General features: G+C 44.6%; 1 protein-coding gene across 1 annotated transcript in view; it reads left to right on the top strand.

The window, feature by feature from the left end:
* Window positions 1-4,112: 4,112 nt before the first annotated feature.
* The window catches only part of ascc3 (activating signal cointegrator 1 complex subunit 3), a 92,430-nt gene continuing 78,527 nt past the window's right edge, over window positions 4,113-18,015 (top strand). Inside the window, exons 1-5 of the mRNA XM_084471187.1 lie at window positions 4,113-4,203; window positions 4,520-4,634; window positions 7,649-7,799; window positions 10,346-10,920; window positions 14,636-14,753. Of these exons, the coding sequence (XP_084327313.1) occupies window positions 4,545-4,634; window positions 7,649-7,799; window positions 10,346-10,920; window positions 14,636-14,753 (934 nt within the window). The 5' untranslated portion in view covers window positions 4,113-4,203; window positions 4,520-4,544. The remainder of the gene's footprint in view (window positions 4,204-4,519; window positions 4,635-7,648; window positions 7,800-10,345; window positions 10,921-14,635; window positions 14,754-18,015) is intronic.

The following is an 18,015-nucleotide window of genomic DNA, read 5'->3' as shown; positions in this document are numbered from 1 at the left end:
GGTTGCGGCTGAACCCTGCCAAGTGTTCCCTGCTGACCAGAGAAACGCTGTTCTTGGGGCACGTGGTGAGCGAGCGGGGCGTAGCCACGAACCCGGCCAAGGCGGCAGCAGTCCGGGACTGGCCGACCCCCGCCAACGCCGGCGAACTGCAGAGTTTTCTGGGCCTGGCGGGGTACTACCGCCGGTTCGTCCGGGACTTCGCCACGGTCGCCAGCCCTCTCCACCGCCTGACCGAGGCGGGCCGGCCGTACGTCTGGAACGACGCCTGCGCCACGGCTTTCGCCCGACTCCAGGCGGTCCTCACTGAGGCCCCGGTCCTGGCCTACCCCGATGCGCGTCGCCCCTTCACCGTCGACACCGATGCCAGCGACGTGGGGGTGGGTGCGGTCCTCTCCCAGGAGGGGGAGGATGGGGAGCATGCGGTGGCCTACTTCAGCCGCACGCTTAGTCGGGCGGAGCGCAATTACTGCGTGACCCGACGGGAGCTGCTGGCTGTGGTTCTGGCTGTGCGGCATTTCAAACCATACCTGCATGGCAAGCGCTTCCTGGTCCGCACCGACCACGCGTCCCTCACCTGGCTCCTCAGTTTTAAGAACCCTGAGGGCCAGGTGGCTCGATGGCTGGAGGCGCTGCAGGAGTACGACTTCGAGATCCAGCATCGGGCGGGACGCCTCCACAGCAACGCCGATGCGCTCTCCCGACGGCCCTGTGCAGCCCTGGAGTGTCGCTACTGCCTGCGGCAAGAGGAGCGGGCCAACGAGCTTCCGGTGGTGGCGGCTGTCCAGACCACCGGGGCTGTCCAGGCCGCCGATGATGCAGAGGGGTGGCTCCCGCTGTCGGCGCGCCAGTTGGAGCAGCAGCAGCGGGCCGATGAGACCCTGGCGGCGGTGAGGGACTGGTTGGAGGCGGGGCGGCGCCCCAGCTGGCCGGAGGTGTCGGCGCGGGGGTCTGATGTGAAGGCCTACCACTCCCAGTGGGGATGCTTCCAGCTCCATGAAGGGGTGGTCTACCGCCGGTGGCAGGATCCTAGGGGTAAGGGCGACATTCTACAGCTGTTGGTTCCCCGTGTGCTTCGTCTACAGGTACTGCAGCTGGTCCATGGCTCGGTGGGAGCGGGGCACTACGGGAACGCCAAGACCCTGCACCGCCTGCGCGGGCGGTTCTACTGGCCGGGCTGTCGGCGGGACGTTGAGCTACACGTCCACTGCTGCGACACCTGCACAGCACAGAAAGGGCCTGCCCAGCGTTCCCACGCCCCGCTCCAGCAGTACCTGGTGGGAGCGCCGATGGAGCGGGTGGGGGTCGACGTCCTGGGGCCATTCCCAGTCACCGACTCCGGCAACCGCTACGTCCTCGTGGCCATGGACTACTTCACCAAATGGCCCGAGGCGTATGCGGTGCCAGACCAGAGTGCCGCCACCACTGCGGAGAAGTTGGTGGAGGAGATGTTTGCCCGCTTCGGGGTCCCCGAGGAGCTCCACAGCGACCAGGGGCGGAACTTTGAGTCCCAGGTCTTTGGGGAGGTCTGCCGGCGGCTGGGGGTGCACAAGACGAGGACGACGCCGCTCCATCCCCAGAGCGACGGGTTGGTGGAGCGGTTTAACCGCACCCTGGCCACCCAGCTCGCCATCCTCACCAGCCAGCACCAGCGGGACTGGGACCGCCACCTTCCCCTGGTCCTGTGGTCCTATCGGACGGCAGTGCAGGAGACCAGTCACTGCACGCCGGCGGCCCTCATGTTCGGGCGGGAGCTCCGGACACCGGTGGACTTGGTGTTCGGGTCCCCGCCCGAGCCTGAGATTGCCGGGGGTGCGGCGATGGATTACTTCCGCAGGCTGAGGGATCGCCTGCTGGTGGTCCATGACTACACCAGCCAGGCTCAGGCTGCCTCTGGGGTGAGGCAGAAGAGGGGCTATGACACTCGCTGTCGGGGACGAGCGTTCACACCCGGGGACAGGGTGTGGGTGTACTGCCCCGTGCGAAAGAGGGGGGTCTGCCCTAAGCTGTGGAGCCACTGGCAGGGGCCTGGGGAGATCCTTGGCGTCGTGTCCGAGGTGGTCTACCGCCTGCGGATGCCGGGACGGGGGCGTGTGGTGGTGCTGCACCGGGACAGGCTCTCGCCGTACCGCCCCCTCGCCCCAGTTGTTGCTGAGGAGGAGGGGGGCGGAACGCCCAGTGGTTCCCCGGGGGGCCCCCCGGCCCCTGCCGACTCCTCTGCCCCTGCCGACTCCCCCGACGGGGCCATTGGCCCCGCGGTTGCCACTCCCGGGGGAATCCAGCGGCCTACCCGGCGTCGCCGGGCCCCCGAACACTTGAGGGACTATGTGTCGGGTGAGGGGGTCGTCGGGGACGACTGACCCCTCAGGGGGGAGCTGTGTGGCGACCACTGCCGTGGACGCCTGTTCGGGTTCCGTGCAGGGGATCATGGGATCATTGCTGTTGCAGTTGGATCGACGTTCCCATTGTATTTGTTGCCGTGGTTTGGGAGTGTTGAGTTAAGTGGGATTAACGGGTTAGGGTTGTTGGAGTGTAGTGCTGTTATCATGTTGTGTTCTTCGTGTCGCACCGTTATTGAGAATGTCATGTATGTATGTGTGGTTGGTTGTGCTGTGTTCTGTGTGTTGGTGTTGAAAATAAAGACAACTTCCGTAGTCGTGCGGTGTATGGGGCACGGAAGTTGTAAACCAATTAAACCTGGGTTCCTGTCTCAATCTTTCTGAGCGTCGCCACAATATACTGTTGTGTTAACATTGCATTGACTAAAAATGCGTTAGCACATGTCCATCTCAAAGACGAGTTTGTTCAGAATCAGCTGCTTATCGCAGGTCGACTGACTCAATTTCCAAACATTTACATTTACATTCCCATAGCGTCACAGTGCATTTGCTTGTTGCTCAGCGTCCATCCACTTCAATGGGGCTGCATGTAACAGCTTTTTTTAGTGCGTCGAAAGTCGACGGTCATTGGATAATGCTGTGATTATGTCCCTCCCACGGACGCTCAGCGTCTCTAGGGGTGAATGGAGGAGTGGGCTGGCCTGGACGCTGGGCTTCTGCGTGATGATTGGAGGGTCTGCGAAAGACTGAGTTGCCGTTTGATTGACAGCGATTTTGAACTATAAAAAGTTGCCGGAGATGTCTTCAGTCCTCAGTCCCATCATGGATTTTGCAAGCACGTCAAAAGACGAACTGCAACCTATTTCTTGATATTTGCTTGGCGACATTGCCAGACAATTTTCATTGTACATTTCATACACTTATTCACACAATTCCTTGCTTCAGTTTAACATAATTCCCACATTTGCTTGTTCAAGTTTAATATCGTTTTGGTAGTTGGCCATCACTTTGATTCAGGGAGCCTGAGGTCTGAACTTCATGTCCTGTATTCAGATCAGGACTTGCAGGGTGACAGGGGAAAGCTGTGTGATTTCTTGGTGTTCCTTAAAGACATGGAGTTGGACAGTGCAATGCCTCAGCTTTACAAACTGTTTTCATTAGTGGCAACAATTAGAGCTACATCTGCAGGTATAGAAAGGAGCTTCTCCTGTTTAAAGCGGCTACATATATATATATATATATATATATATATATATATGCTACATACATATAACATATATATATATATATATATATATATATATATATATATATATACACACCACAAAAGTATACGAGTTAATGCATTTGTGTAATGTATTTATATATATATGTATATGTATGTATATATATATATATATATATATATATATATATATATATATATATATACATACATACATATACATATATATAAATACATTACAAAAATGCATTAACTCGTATACTTTTGTGGTGTCACCTCTATACAGTTAATGGGACACTAATGCAGACACCAACCTGTTGCTCTTGTCACTGTCTGCGCCCGCAACCATGTTTACATCAACTACTCAAATGTTAAAAATGCTTACTCATAATAATTTTGTAATCGTTCACGTAATTTTAGCCCACAGGTATCTGCGTAAAACTGCCATAACCAGAGTGGATGTGGATAATGTAGTCCTTTATCAGTCATCCCCAACGTAGGCTACGTCGAAGAAAACTGCGATACCCACAATTCCTATCGTGTCTGCTTCTGTTGACATCCGCATCTACACCATCGTTCACATTGATTCTTATACAACACGAGAGTTTACATAGAAAAGTAAAGAACTGTGAATTAAAAAAGGTATTATTTATTACTCTATTTGAGATCACTTGTATACACGTTCCCTTGCAATATGTAGTGAAGTTGTCATCTCTGAAATACAATGATAGATAGAGACGTGGCAGACAGTAGCTAATGTTAGCCTACCAGATGCTCTACATGAATGATTGACTTGTTGTTGAATGACTGAATTAAGTGTCTAGCAGACACGAGTACATTTGTGATAACAGTCCTGTCACAGATACATTCAAACTCTCTGTGTTTAACCTGTGCGTGATATTTGGTCCCAAATGTGTCAGGTCTCACAGCAGGTTATCTTGTGTCTGTTTTGTGTCAGAGATCAGTGATCCCGGTGGACAGCGATGTCCCCCCCGCGTCTCACAGGTGCCCTGCGCTCCTTCTCCAACGTCAGTAAGAAGGATGACATAGATGGACAGGTCTACGATTTAAAGGTGAGTAAACGTGTAGGAAACGATGCCATAAGAGACCTCTGAAAAAAGCATCTGGAAACGTGTCAATACTACTTGATCCTATCAATAAGCTGCAACGGTATTTGTCTATATCCTGCATATTATAAACCCTCTTATCTCTATTTGTTATGTTGTTGCAAACACTAAGGGTGTTGAGCAATAGCGCTAGCGGGGGTTACTTTTCTACGCACTTAAGTTGATTCATATGACAAACGATATACACATGTTTTTCTAGTGGGATTTTGTAATTTATTTAGAACAGTTGAAAACAAGTTGTGAATGTATTATTCTAGGCTCATAGTTGACAATAGTAGGGATTCAACCAAAAACTAATCTTTATGTCTTAATGACATAAAGAGGGGAGCAGGTGATTCCAAAGGCTCAAGACAAGCCACTGCTGCCAACCAAACAGGGTGAGGATAAGTATCCTAGCCCATCTTGAAGCCAGCCCAGAATACCAAGCTGCAGATAGGCCTACCTATTTGAAAGCCCCAGAGAAAATAATTACATGATTCATTGATTACATTAATGATTACATTATAACTAAACATTCTCCACCATTTTATCCAAAATAAGATGTATGCTACGATGCTAAAACACTACCCAGAAACAGCTGGTAGGTTGTTGGATCAAGGGTAATATTGTAATACCGTGATTAGAAATCTTGGGGTTCAGGGTGTGTTTAGCTCATGCTCTTTCTGTCAGTTGTCCCAAATGTCTCCTTGATTGTCACCTAAAGTCTAATGTGCACAGCTGGACTTCATTATCTGCTTAATGAATTGAGTAGCAGCTGTGTTATTATGCAAGCAGCGACACTTTAACTTTCTTTTCTATGAGCTGTAAAACTTAATTCTGACTAATAGGAACAACCATTTTCCATTAAATCTACCTTGGAGGAGCTTTAAGGTGTAGGGGAACCCCCTACACCTGGGGGGGGGGGGGGGGGGGGGTAATTAAGGTCTATGAATGTAGTTTACCACTATGGATGCAATAAGAGGACTTTGCGGGAGAAACGTAGAAGGCTGTTACCTCCGCCATGTCTTCCAACATGTAGTGTCCAGACTATGACAAAGATACCTGAGTGTGATTGGTTAAACAGATTTTTTTCGCAGTAATCACCCTTGTTGTGGCGTAACGTGTACAGTCCCATTCAGGTCCGTGATCTGTAATTATTCTGATGATGTTGGAAAAAACACAATGAACCATCTTGTTCAAAACACCATAACATTTACCTGCATGCTATGACCTATATGCTATGACCTGTAGTTTTACATTGACATTTACATTTTGTATAAATAACTAAATACGATTCATGAATCTATCAAAGAACCGTGGCTACTAGATGCTGTTGCAGATAATCCATCGTTTTGAAAGCACCTACTGGCTTACATAATACAGGCCACCTTAGTCATTGGAAAGGAAGGGGGGAGGGGAAGGATCAGTTGGTTGCAATTTAAAACCAAAATTTCACACACTGGACCTTGAACTCCAGTGTTCGTTAAGTGTTCTCTATCATAAATCAGTCCTAAATATCAGTATCTGCATTTTCTGTTCTCTATGTTTCTCCAGTGAGACTTAGGGTTACTGATATAATAAACTTTGTATGTGTATTTTTATAATGCCATAAACTAAGAATAACATAAATATTTCAGTTTTTTGTGTGGTAACATGACATTACAAGATATAATTATATTAAATGTTAATTTGTTAAATGTATACCAGACATTTAACAAACTGTCTTGTTGTTGCCTAATGAGATTTTTTTCCCCCCTATGTCAGCCTTTCAATGAAAACTTCATTATGAGTCGTATTTAATGTTTTTTTCTTGTCGGTTCTGGCTTTTTCAGTTTTCACAGCCTTTTGCAAAATCGACCCTTTGCCACAAGCAAGGTTCTAGAGAGTTGAAACGAAATTGGGACTGATCTTGAGAGCACAACCTCTGTCAGACACACCGTCCATTGAATCCTCAAAACAGCTTCTCTAGGGAAAAGAAGGCCAGGGTCACCCTGAGATAATCTTCTAGCCTGTGGTAAAATCCTTAGTTTTTAGAGGACATGGAAGTGCTGATTGTAATGGAGTCATTGTGTTAATGCCTATTCCTCCCTCCTACGGCTGAGATTTCTATCCCAGGGAGGTCTCGTGCTCAACGGCTGAACAGATCTTTTTTTCCTCCACTCTCTGTCATCACATGTAGTACTTCACACATCTATGTAATATATATATATATACATACATACATACATACATAATTGTTTCTTTTATAATATGTGTACAGCCCATTTATATAGAATAAAGATAGTAAAAATGTTTTTTATAAAAATGTAGACTGTTAATAATAAATGTCAAATCAAGAAAACTATGCTAAATATCTAATTTTTAAGCTAAATTTAAAAAATTGCTTAAATTAATCAGTAGCAGGATACTCATAAGAGTTGAGTAAAATACTCAATAACAGTTGTCTAATTAGAAGAGGTTATAAAATGTAATCAGTACATTCTATTGCATATACAAAAGATTAACTGCATAGAATGTAATTAGTTTGCTTAAATGACACTGACAGTAAAAAAACATGAATTTATGTCCCTGTTATTTCTATTAAAAATATTTAAATATGTATGTGTATTTATTATTTTTGTTTTTTCCGAGCTCTGATTCAGAGCTCCAAACATGCCACTTAGAGCAGTCACCATATTGCAATGGTGAAAATAAACAACATACGTGGATGGAGGTGTATTTCACACAGAGTTGTCTCATGCCGAATGTGTGAAATTCTTGTTTATATTATATCCTGGACCTGCTCATGAAATTCCCGCCCCCTCTTATCGTTTGCAATATTAGACATTTTTTTCAGATTTTTACTTGTACCAGAAATTGCTTATACACTGGTTTGTGTGTAGGTGTGTATACGATATGTCCAGTTGAGTAGCATGTCATTTGAAAATTCAAAGCTGTACAAAATCTCACCAATTTATCCCCTACTGTGATTCTTTCATCAGTCAAAGCGTGTGAAACGTCAGGAGCTGTTTGCCAGACAGGGTCTGACATGGCAGAAGGTGGTTCAGTTCTGCACGCAGCACAGAGACCAGGCCCAGCAGCCAACCGCTAGCCCGGACCTGAAGAACATTCTTGTGGCTGCCAGACAGATCGGTAAATACACCATTTCAACCTCTTCCTTCTGGAAACCTATTGTAATTCATATATGTATCATTTCACTTTCATGATCCATGCATGCAGCAATTCCCCGTGGATGAAGAAGGATCAAGAACAATAAATTGAAAAAGACACCTCACACATAGTTCATTTATAGACTGGTATAGACATTATAGATGCATCATCTAGAAAGATAGTGTAGTAATGTTCACTCAGTGCAGAGTATGATTTCTCACTGTAAAACGGAGTACCACCTTATTTTTAGAGAACCATTACCCTCACATTTTCACTCCAGTGTTAGTAGAGTGTACCTTTCTAGTAATTTTATTATTGCTATGCCACTCGATTGCTTCTACATATTTTCTCTCGTGATATGAGGTCTGTAAAGCCCACACACTAAAATCATGGGAGGTTGAAGCTGTTGCTTGTGTGATGATTAAATTAAATTATGTTAATTATATTCAATTAAATTAACCGAGAGGCTGAAGGCTAATCCATATTTATATTCTAACCTCTACCTGGTTAAAAAAAGTATCACCTCCATTAATGCACAACAACATTTTGTCTGCCGTCATTTGAGAAACTACGAGAGATGTAAAAGCCTGTCCTTTGTGGCCCGCATTTCCCTCCTATCTAGACACCAAGGAATTGGTGGGATGGTGCTGGAGGTGATACTGGCAGCGGTGGTGTTAGTGGGGCTGTGGTGGTAGTGGTGCTCGTGGTGATAGTGGTGCTTGTGGCGGTGCTGGCAGTGGTGGTGGTGTTAGTGGTGCTCGTGGGGATGCTGGCAGTGGTGGTGATAGTTGTTCCGGTGTTAGTGGTGCTTGTGGGGATGCTGGCAGTGGTTCTGGTGCTTGTGGTGATGCTGGCAGTGGTGGTTGTGGTGGTGATAGTGGTTGTGGTGGTTCTGGTGTTAGTGGTGCTTGTCGTGATGCTGGCAGTGGTGCTTGTGGTGTTGATAGTGGTTATGGTGGTTGTGGTGGCAGTGGTGGTGATAGTGGTTCTAGTGGTGATGGTAGTGGTGCTCGTGGAGACCGTTGCGGTGGTGGTAGGGGCTGGACAGGCTCAGAACAAGGGGTAGGATTCCCTCTGCCTCTGTAATCCCACTGCATCCCTGATGCACACCAGGGCTCAAGAGGACAGCCGCTGGCTGTACAAGATGCAGAGGTGTGAAGGACAGAGTGGCTTACTTCCTAGCTTCTGCCAGATGGATTGAAATCCACATGCTACGTGAACATGGTGTGTGGTGAATCCAAAACTCTGCAAGTTATGCAAGTTAAGGCTGCCAAACCCCCCTGAACAATGTTTGAACAGAAACGCAATTGTCAATCAAAATAAGACCAACCACTTCAAGAAAGAGAAAACATTGAAAGCCCTTATTTTGCCAGTCCTCACAGCTGAATCAAGTTCAAAGTTACTGCTGCACCGTTTTGAAAAAATCCAATGTGAATAAAATTTATATTGAATTGCTTGCTCCTTAGTACTTGCCAAAGGAATAACTCTGCTTTAATCTGAGCTACATTCCTGCTGAAAATTCTAGCCCTAGCACTATTTAGAGAGTAGAAGTCAGTATGACATCCGGATCTGACATCACACTCAGAGATTTGAGTTGGAGAAAGCGATATTCTCATTGTATGTCTTTTATCTGTCCATTTTCTGTCCATTTCAACCGTCAACAGTTCTACTTACCGCATTCAAAAATTCATTAGCATGTTTTGGTTGCTGCTGTGTTGTAAATGTTTATGTCCAACACATTGACCTACAACACATGAGTACTTTTCGTGTTTTTTGTATACATTAATCATAAAAGAAAGTCAACAATTGTTGTTAAATCCTTTTTCCCCCGTATGTGTATGATAATGTTACTTGCATTCACTGGCCAACAGTAACTTGATATTTGTTGTTGCCAAAATATGCTCAGCCATTATATGTCTTAAACTCAAGCTTAATAACCCAAATTAACAAAAAGCTCCTAAGTGCACTCTGAACAGGATGAAAGCAACCATTCTCTCAATGCTGCATACATGGGAGACTCTGATGCTTTTACTCCGTTTTAATTGGTTTAAATCCTTTTCATCTTCACTGGGTCTTCTTTGCCTCACCCATCTTTGCATTTCTTGCAGTCCCTCTTTTTTTATGTCATTTTCCCTCTAATTGGTCAATTAATTATTCTATTCCTTTTTGAAGCCATGTCTGGTTAAGCATGAATTGTTTGGCATATTATTTAAATAAGGCACATAGGCATGGTTTAAATAGCAAGGTTTTACTTAACCCTATATTGCTAAATTAATTATGGTACGCCTTTTTTATAAATCTTAATTGAACAAAACATAAATATAAATCATAATCATACTAATCACTAATGGTGGAACTAAACACAATTGTTGTTGGTCATTGTTGCAGTCAAAGTTTATCATGATTTCGGTGATGACCAACATAACCTTAGCTCTAGACTTTAGTCCATAATATCTAATGTGATTGACGCCAATGGTCAGCCATGAGTTGAAATTGCAAAACATTGTGTTCCTGTCTCTAATTTACAGTTGGGGCTGAAAATGGTCAGGAAACCATTGAAAGTGCAGCCGTCTTTCTCTTTGAGACATTCCACAACAAAGACCATGTGGGCACCGAGGAGACAAGAGCTATCAAACAAATGTTTGGGCCATTCCCCGCTGCGGCAGCCGAAGCATCTTGTACTGCTGTGGCGAAGATTGTCTCAACCCTCGGAGAGTCCCTCGTGGAGGACTTTGTCCAGGCCCAGAGCTCTTCTCGCAACCTCCAGCGTGGCATTGCTTTTGGACGCAACATTGCCTTCTCCTATGACAGCTACACGCTGGATCCCCTGGATCTTCCGTGGGCAGCCAGCCTCGATGATGATGTAGGCCTGGACTTTAACAGTTTCCTGAGCAGCCACCAGGCAGGGAAGGTTGCCGGTCAGACAGATGAGTCCAGTTCGGGGGCACCCAGCAGCAATTCTATGGATGGAGCCATTCTTAGGGCAGAGGTGGAGAAGTACTTGGATGGAGGCAACATGATCTCTTCCAGCCCGGAGGAGCTGTGCACATCCCTGTTTGAGATGTTGGCCTCTTACAAGAGTGATGATGAGCTTCAGAATGAGGTGCGTGAACCTGCTTTTTTTTATTCTGCCCAATGCATACTAGTTCTGAAGGATTTGTGTTTTTATGGTTGCATTTTTAGCAGCATGAAGCCCTGACAGGCCCCTGGAAATTGAATATATAATATAGAATATATATAGGCCTATATATAGAATATATTATTTATTATTATTTATTATTTAAATAATCAATTGCACAGCTTGTAGTTGTTGGGGATAAACCTTGGCATTTATTAAAATTATTGTAACTATTGAGGCATTCCAAGCAGCATTCAATTATTCCTGACCACTATGTGGGAAACCAATCTAGCAAACACACTGTGTAAAAAGCTTAGTTGATCGTCATTCTCTGGCATCCTTACCTACCTTAGGCAAAACGTCACACTCACTGCACTATGGAGGCCTTTTAAACCTCCTCACAGAGCATCTTCCGTAAAGGTCAACATATCTACTTAATTGCGCCGCAAGCAAAATAGGTCATGGTTGACAAACCTGCCCACTGCAGTCATAATCAGGGCTTTTATAATGTATTGCAGGTGGCGAGGTAACTTTATTATGGGATGAGCACTTTTCTTTTAACCAGAGTTGACACTGATTGCACTCTGTTGTAAGGCACGATTGCCCATTGACACCACTTGGCCAATAAGTGAGAAGAATTAGATTTCTTCATGAACTCATTTAAAAGGTGTGCAGTCTTATCCAAATTCTTATTTACACACATTCAATTAAGCAGACATTTATGAAGGTTGTTTATGGTTGGCTGGTTGCTGAATACCACCAGTACAACATGCACGCACGCACACACACAATTCTGCAAAGACTGATAAACAACATGTTTGTTCCGCACCCATACCTCAACTCAGCTGCCAAATGTTCTTAACATTCCACAAACAAAAATACCTTGGCTCTAGTGCAACTAATGAGAAGTTACTCTGGTCAGTTGACATATTCAATACTATATTTTGGTATTTCAGAGGTTATCTTATACACAGTTCTTCCTCTTAAAGGAGACGTGTAGACTGGGTTTGGTATTTAAGAAGGACACGGTTTGACGAGGCCCATGGGGTAAGGTTGACCAACAACCCTGACCTTCATCTGTAACCGTTGCACGTAGGTGTACAACTACTCTTTGTCTTCACTCAGGCCTGTTCAACCTTGACCTTCGATCACTTGACCTGTTTGTTAGTTGTTTTGGCTGTTTCTTTATCTACCCTACAATTGGATGTGGTATTTAATTGAATGTATTAAAAAGGCTGAATATACATAATTTTTAGAGCTAACAAAGAGCCCAACAAAGCTTCATATTCAGGGTCCAAAATCTTTTTTTTTTTTTCTAACATTCTGTAGTTTAAAATCTACTGGCCAAGCAATTGTTTCAATATGTAGCCCTTTTTTTTAACCTGCCAAATTATCAAATTGATCTGCTATTGGTGTTCATATTTGATACGCACAGGGTCATATGAGCGTTAGCACCGACCAGCCTGCATATCCCTGATAGACTTACTGTAGAAGAAATGTAACATCTAAGCATTGTGTCTGTCACGTCATATTAACTTTGCTTTTACTCAAAACTACTTGCGTTAGTAGTTGCATGTCTTTAATGAGCAGGTAGAGTCGGGCATCCTGCTCAAAAAAGCCTATGGTTGACAGGTGACAGATAGGTGTGAGTGTGTCTTTGTAATTCTGTGTGTGTTAGTGTGTGTGTTACTTGAATGACAAATTAAGAAATTGCAAAGGCAATAGCTTTCCTAGTTCCCTCTTGTTATACTCCTTTGTCTTTATGTGTGTGTGTCTCTCGCTCTCTCCCTTTCTCGCCAACCTTCCTTGCATCCAAGAAAGGGAGTATTGTACTACCTGGCTTGGTTACATTCTGTTCCAATGTTCCTCACGTAGTTGACATTTGGAGCCGAACTCTCCCACTGACATCTTTAGATGTGGAATGCCCTTTGAGTGTGTGCGCGTACGTGCACGTGTGTGTGTGTGTGTGTGTGTGTGTGTGTGTGTGTGTGTGTGTGTGTGTGTGTGTGTGTGTGTGTGTGTGTGTGTGTGTGTGTGTGTGTGTGTGTGTGTGTGTGTGTGTGTGTGTGGTAGAGAGCATTCTTCACGCTGCTCTCTGTGTGATTCCAAAGTCAACAGTCAAGTTTAAAGGCTATGCATTCAGCACCATTAAAGCAGACAGTCGAGGGAACCTGCCTTCTATATTATTTCTCATTTGTGGCCCTACGATGATGACATTTTCTGGTAGCATCTGTGCTTGGCATGTGGGGGAACGCGAGGAGGTGGGTGGAGTGGGTGTGTGTGAATACGAAGAAAAGCCATTTACTCATAAAGCCAATTCAAAGGGTAAATTGACATCTTAGTGTGACTGCACGGCCTCAGTTAAAAGGATAGGAAAGTAGAGACAAAGCATCCTTTGAAATCATATTCAGAATACATTAGATGGGATGTTTTAGGGGGACACTTTTTTTATCATTATTATATAGCATTGGCATAAGGGTTAGGATTATGGTTAGGGTTAGTGGCACAATTGGTCAACATGAACACCATTAGTAAATGATTACGAGACCATAAGTTAACTGTTAATTCATTGTTAGTATATGCTTTTGAATGCATTTACTAGTGTTAATTAATGTTTCATTAAAGTGTTAAAGTGTTTTAGTGCACTAAAATTCCAATATTCCACATCCAATTATACTTAATGTTCACTTGTCTTGTGAATATGAATATGATAACACACAAAGACGCACACATCAACACGCTGTTTTCTATCCATTCAATTAACTCCTATGTTATGCTATCGTGATTAAGTGATCTACTGCCTGCAGCAGTCCTCACCTGTTTAATAAGGTCCAAGGACAGAATTCACGAGAGCCAGTAAAACGATTCACTGCACACACTATGAACAAAGACCAAAACAAAACCAACAACACACATACACACACACACACACACACACACACACACACACAGCATTAGGACTAGGGTATATGAAACGGTCAACAAAGAAAGAGGGGAGCGAGGTGGGGGTGAGTGTGTTGCTCCGACCCCCTCATCAAAGGGCATCCCTCTCAGTCCTGCACTGTAGTGAGACTACCGCCTCCCTGAGAAGGCCGTGAAAGGGGAAAGACACGGGGCGCAGGGATAAAGACAACATACTCGATATCGTACAGTATAGGGTTCTGTCTCTGCTAACTCCAAAATGTGCCTCAATGCAGGTGATTATCTTGAAGCACAGTGAGGGAAAAATGTCTCCTTCTTCTCCTCTTTCTCTTTATTGCCATTCTTTCTTCTTTCCTTCCTTTGGCATATCAGCCGATTAGCAGTTCTGTGTCTTTGAGCACATCGTCCCGTTATGAGTGCTGATCCCGTCCGTGTTTTCTCCAGCATTGTAGTCCTACATTCAGGCACCCAGGTCCTTCTTTCATTATTTATTTTTATTTCTTCTGGATCTATGTGTCGTTGTTGTTTTTGTTTTGCTGTCACCAGCTAAGTGCCAGGTGGCTGTGTTTGGGAGGCTAAGCGACAGAGCATATTCTGTAGCAGGCGGATGCTAATTACCAGGTGCTCATTCTGGCACTAGAGACATGTTAGAGGGGCAACACATACAATGAATATACTGTCTGTGTGTATTGTGTTTTTGTGTATGTGTGTGTTTAGTTTTTGTCTCACAGCCATTGATGTCATTCCTCCCTCCTGCCCCTCTCCTTCTCCCCTCCAGCTGTTTGAGCTGCTGGGCCCAGAGGGATTGGACATGATCTCAAGCCTCCTCCAGCGAAGGGCAGCCATCGTAGACTCCCTGCTCTCCATCCCACCAGACAGGCTTGGCTGCCCACCAGGTGAGACAGCCCTGCGGCAACCAGGTCATCTCCATAGCAACCTCGCCTCGCCTCACTGCAAAGTACCCCAAATACCAGGCTGGGATTTATATCTCGGAGGAGGTGGGGGGCAAAAGATCAAGACATTAGTCCAGACCACATATATAATATCACAGTTAACCGTAACAATACATGGGCCGATGGCCCTTTTGCTTATTCAATTGTGGGAGACGCTTTTAAAATGAAATGACCGGAAGGCAGCGTGTCGATCAATGTAATATAAGCTCTCCGGGATCTTCTGTTTCTCAAGCCACCTTGTTCTGGGCGTTCCAGGACCCGGTGTTCTCTGTGACTTTAGTCCACGGTGTATCTTTACAATGTTTCAGATTTCAAAGTCAAACCTAATCCTGTCACCCCCTTGTCCTCTTCCCACCCAGCCACACATTAAATCGTTTTTAAACCGAGCCGTCTGTCGGGAGGAACAAGAATACGTAATGCGGAGTCTGAGGGTCACACAGGTTTCCATGTACCGGTCTTGTACCTTGAGCCTCGAGGTCACGAGCCCTGACCGCTCAGCCATGGAAGCGTGTTCATTAATCTATCGGATGTGCTCATGTTGTAATCAATACACCTCTCTCACATGTTAAAATGCTCACATTTTCCTGCCGTGGTTGATCTTCTGCATTTGCTATTTGCTATTTCAAACAACTGACTGTGTGTACATTACATGACATTTTTTTTGCCAACGCTTTTATCAAAAGCGAGTGCGACTTACAATAACTGCATTCAACAATGACAGAAACCAAAAAGTGCAAGAATGAAGCAAGCACATACAAATAAGCAAATTGCTACATTTTAGAAACAAAAAGAGAAAAATATATCATTTTTATGTATTATATATTTTTTTATGAATGAAGATGCAGTCTCAACAGATGAGTTTTCAGTCTGCGGTGCAAGATGGGTAGGGTTTCAGCTGTCCTCATGTCAGTGTGGAGCCAGGGTGGCTAAAATCAAGATTTCGTTGAGTAGCAGCTGGGACCCCATGAAGTGGGAGAGTAGCAAGTAGCTTAGCTTACCGTACTGACATAGACCTATACTGTCTAACAACCAAACCTTGCATTTCAGGGCAGCAGCTTGCCTCCGATTATTGCATTGGAGTGAAACAACAAATGAAAACATAATCGTTGTGTTTTAGTAGAAAAGTCGCGTTTGAGTGGATTTTGGTGGCAGGGACCTTTCTAAATGAACGTGGTTAAACAGAACATAATGTAGTTCACACAACTAGTCTTAAGGTGAACACACAAGCACCCCCTGTAGGATAGTACCATTCATTTGCTTCCACTTAAATAACATTAACGTTTTGTGATTCAAACAAAGCAAAGAATCTGATTTTTTTTTTTTTTCCCATCCCTATTCCCTAATATGTATTTGCGAGATGGACTGTTTGCAGAAACTCTTCCTAAGTGGGCATATTATGGGTTGTTGCTGATGTGAGGGAGGAACACGGGGGGGATAATTCATCATGAGCAGAACTGATCGTCTGATCCTGCTGCAAGGCATCAAAAGACCAGAAGATTTTTTTTCCCATTTTCTGAAACAGGCTGCGTCTCTCAAATGTGTTGTTTGTTTTACTTTTTTGCCTTTTGTTGTGTAAAATGAATTGCAGTGGATGCAACCAGACCAGAGTAATGGATAGCCTTGTTATCATGGAAACATTTTTCCCTTCAGTTGATGGAAGGGGTTGATGTGAACCTGGCTAGGCTGCTGACAGTGAATGTTTATGTCAAGACGAGATCCGTTTACAGGCTGGACACTCACAGGCCAATGTAGAGATCGGTAATGGCAGATGGGCCGTAGGAAATGGAGAAGGTCAGCGAGAGCCAGCTGGAGTAGAGAGGAAAACAAAGGGACGCTATGGTTGTTTGTGAAACATTTATACTGATACCTGTGAAACAAAAGCTTATTCAGTTCCTGCCTGTGTTTAAAACACAATCTACATGACCTTAAAAGTTGTTAATAAATAATTGATTTTGATCATTTATTTAATAAGTGGGTTACTTTTACCCCATTGTTGTCATGTTTGTTTGTAATTCTTTTAAATAGATGTTCCTTGAAGCAGTCCCTTCCCTGGGTCTCGTCGGTGAGGCAATTAATTGACAGAAACCGAATCCTTGTGTTATTCCTTTTTCCACATCAGGTTCCACACCCAGCTTGAGTTACACGTGGTCGGGAAGTTTTTCCGGGCTCCTGTTCACCTGTCAGAAAGTTCACCTGCCAGGCAGCTTCTGAGATTAGTGTTGCCTTGACAACCGGGGGTAAGGTCAGGAGGGGCTTGGAAAAGGCTGATTAAATTCCGTACTTCCTGCATGGCTTCAGGATGCGAGGGTTTACCGGGGAGGGCCTGTCGGCTGCTGATTAGCTTTTCAAATTGCAGTTTGCAGCTCGGCAGTTTGCGTGTTTATGAACGTGCAGATAGTGTTGGTGGAGCTGCTCCACATTTCAATAGGAGGATGAAAGACACAGTTAATACATAGATAAGTAGTTGATTCCTCCTTCTATAGCACCATTGAAAGCATCGGCTGACTCTACTTTTGCAGAGTTTGAAGACTATAGGCGTTAATGGCTGTTGTTGGTCATAGTTGAATGGTGCATGGGTTTATTTATATGGGATACACGTCAAGTATGGATTCTACCTATGGGCCCTCATGTGGGTTCCTGTATTATTAATTGTCATGCATATTGCCTTTTTCGTCAGATTTACCAACTTCTGTGTTAAATTTTTTTTGATGAAAGCTCTCGTTATTGCAAAAACTGTCCTAAATTGAACTAATTCCCCAAGATCAAACACATTTTTATTTATTTATATCCATCAGAAACCCCAGTGTGTCTCTACAACATTAGTGGTTAAAGAGCAAGGAAGGGCAGACATCAAAGAGCTGGGAGGGTAGGGGGTACATGCATCATCAGAGTCAGAGGGTGGGAAAACAACACACGCAAAAAAAGATGTGCTGTTGCCTATGAAATGGAAATGGTAGTTCAATAGTGCACCCAAGATGGAATAGAAGGGCTGTTGGACTGGGGAAAGCGAGCACTTAATGCTTGCTCTCATCTCTGTTCCAGGGAGAAGTGATCAAACATAGCCATTCACACACACATTGAAAAATAATAACGCTGGCGTATGTTGCACCTTTTTAGCTCCCCTCTCCCCAGGTCATATTTTATACACCCCATCGAATGCAATGGCTAGGTCGCTGCTCTAATGGCAGCAGACGTTACCAGCTGA

This window comes from Micromesistius poutassou (assembly GCF_964030765.1).
Source record: "Micromesistius poutassou genome assembly, chromosome: 8".
Classification (NCBI taxonomy): domain Eukaryota; kingdom Metazoa; phylum Chordata; class Actinopteri; order Gadiformes; family Gadidae; genus Micromesistius; species Micromesistius poutassou.
This window is presented reverse-complemented; position numbering and strand designations above follow the sequence as displayed.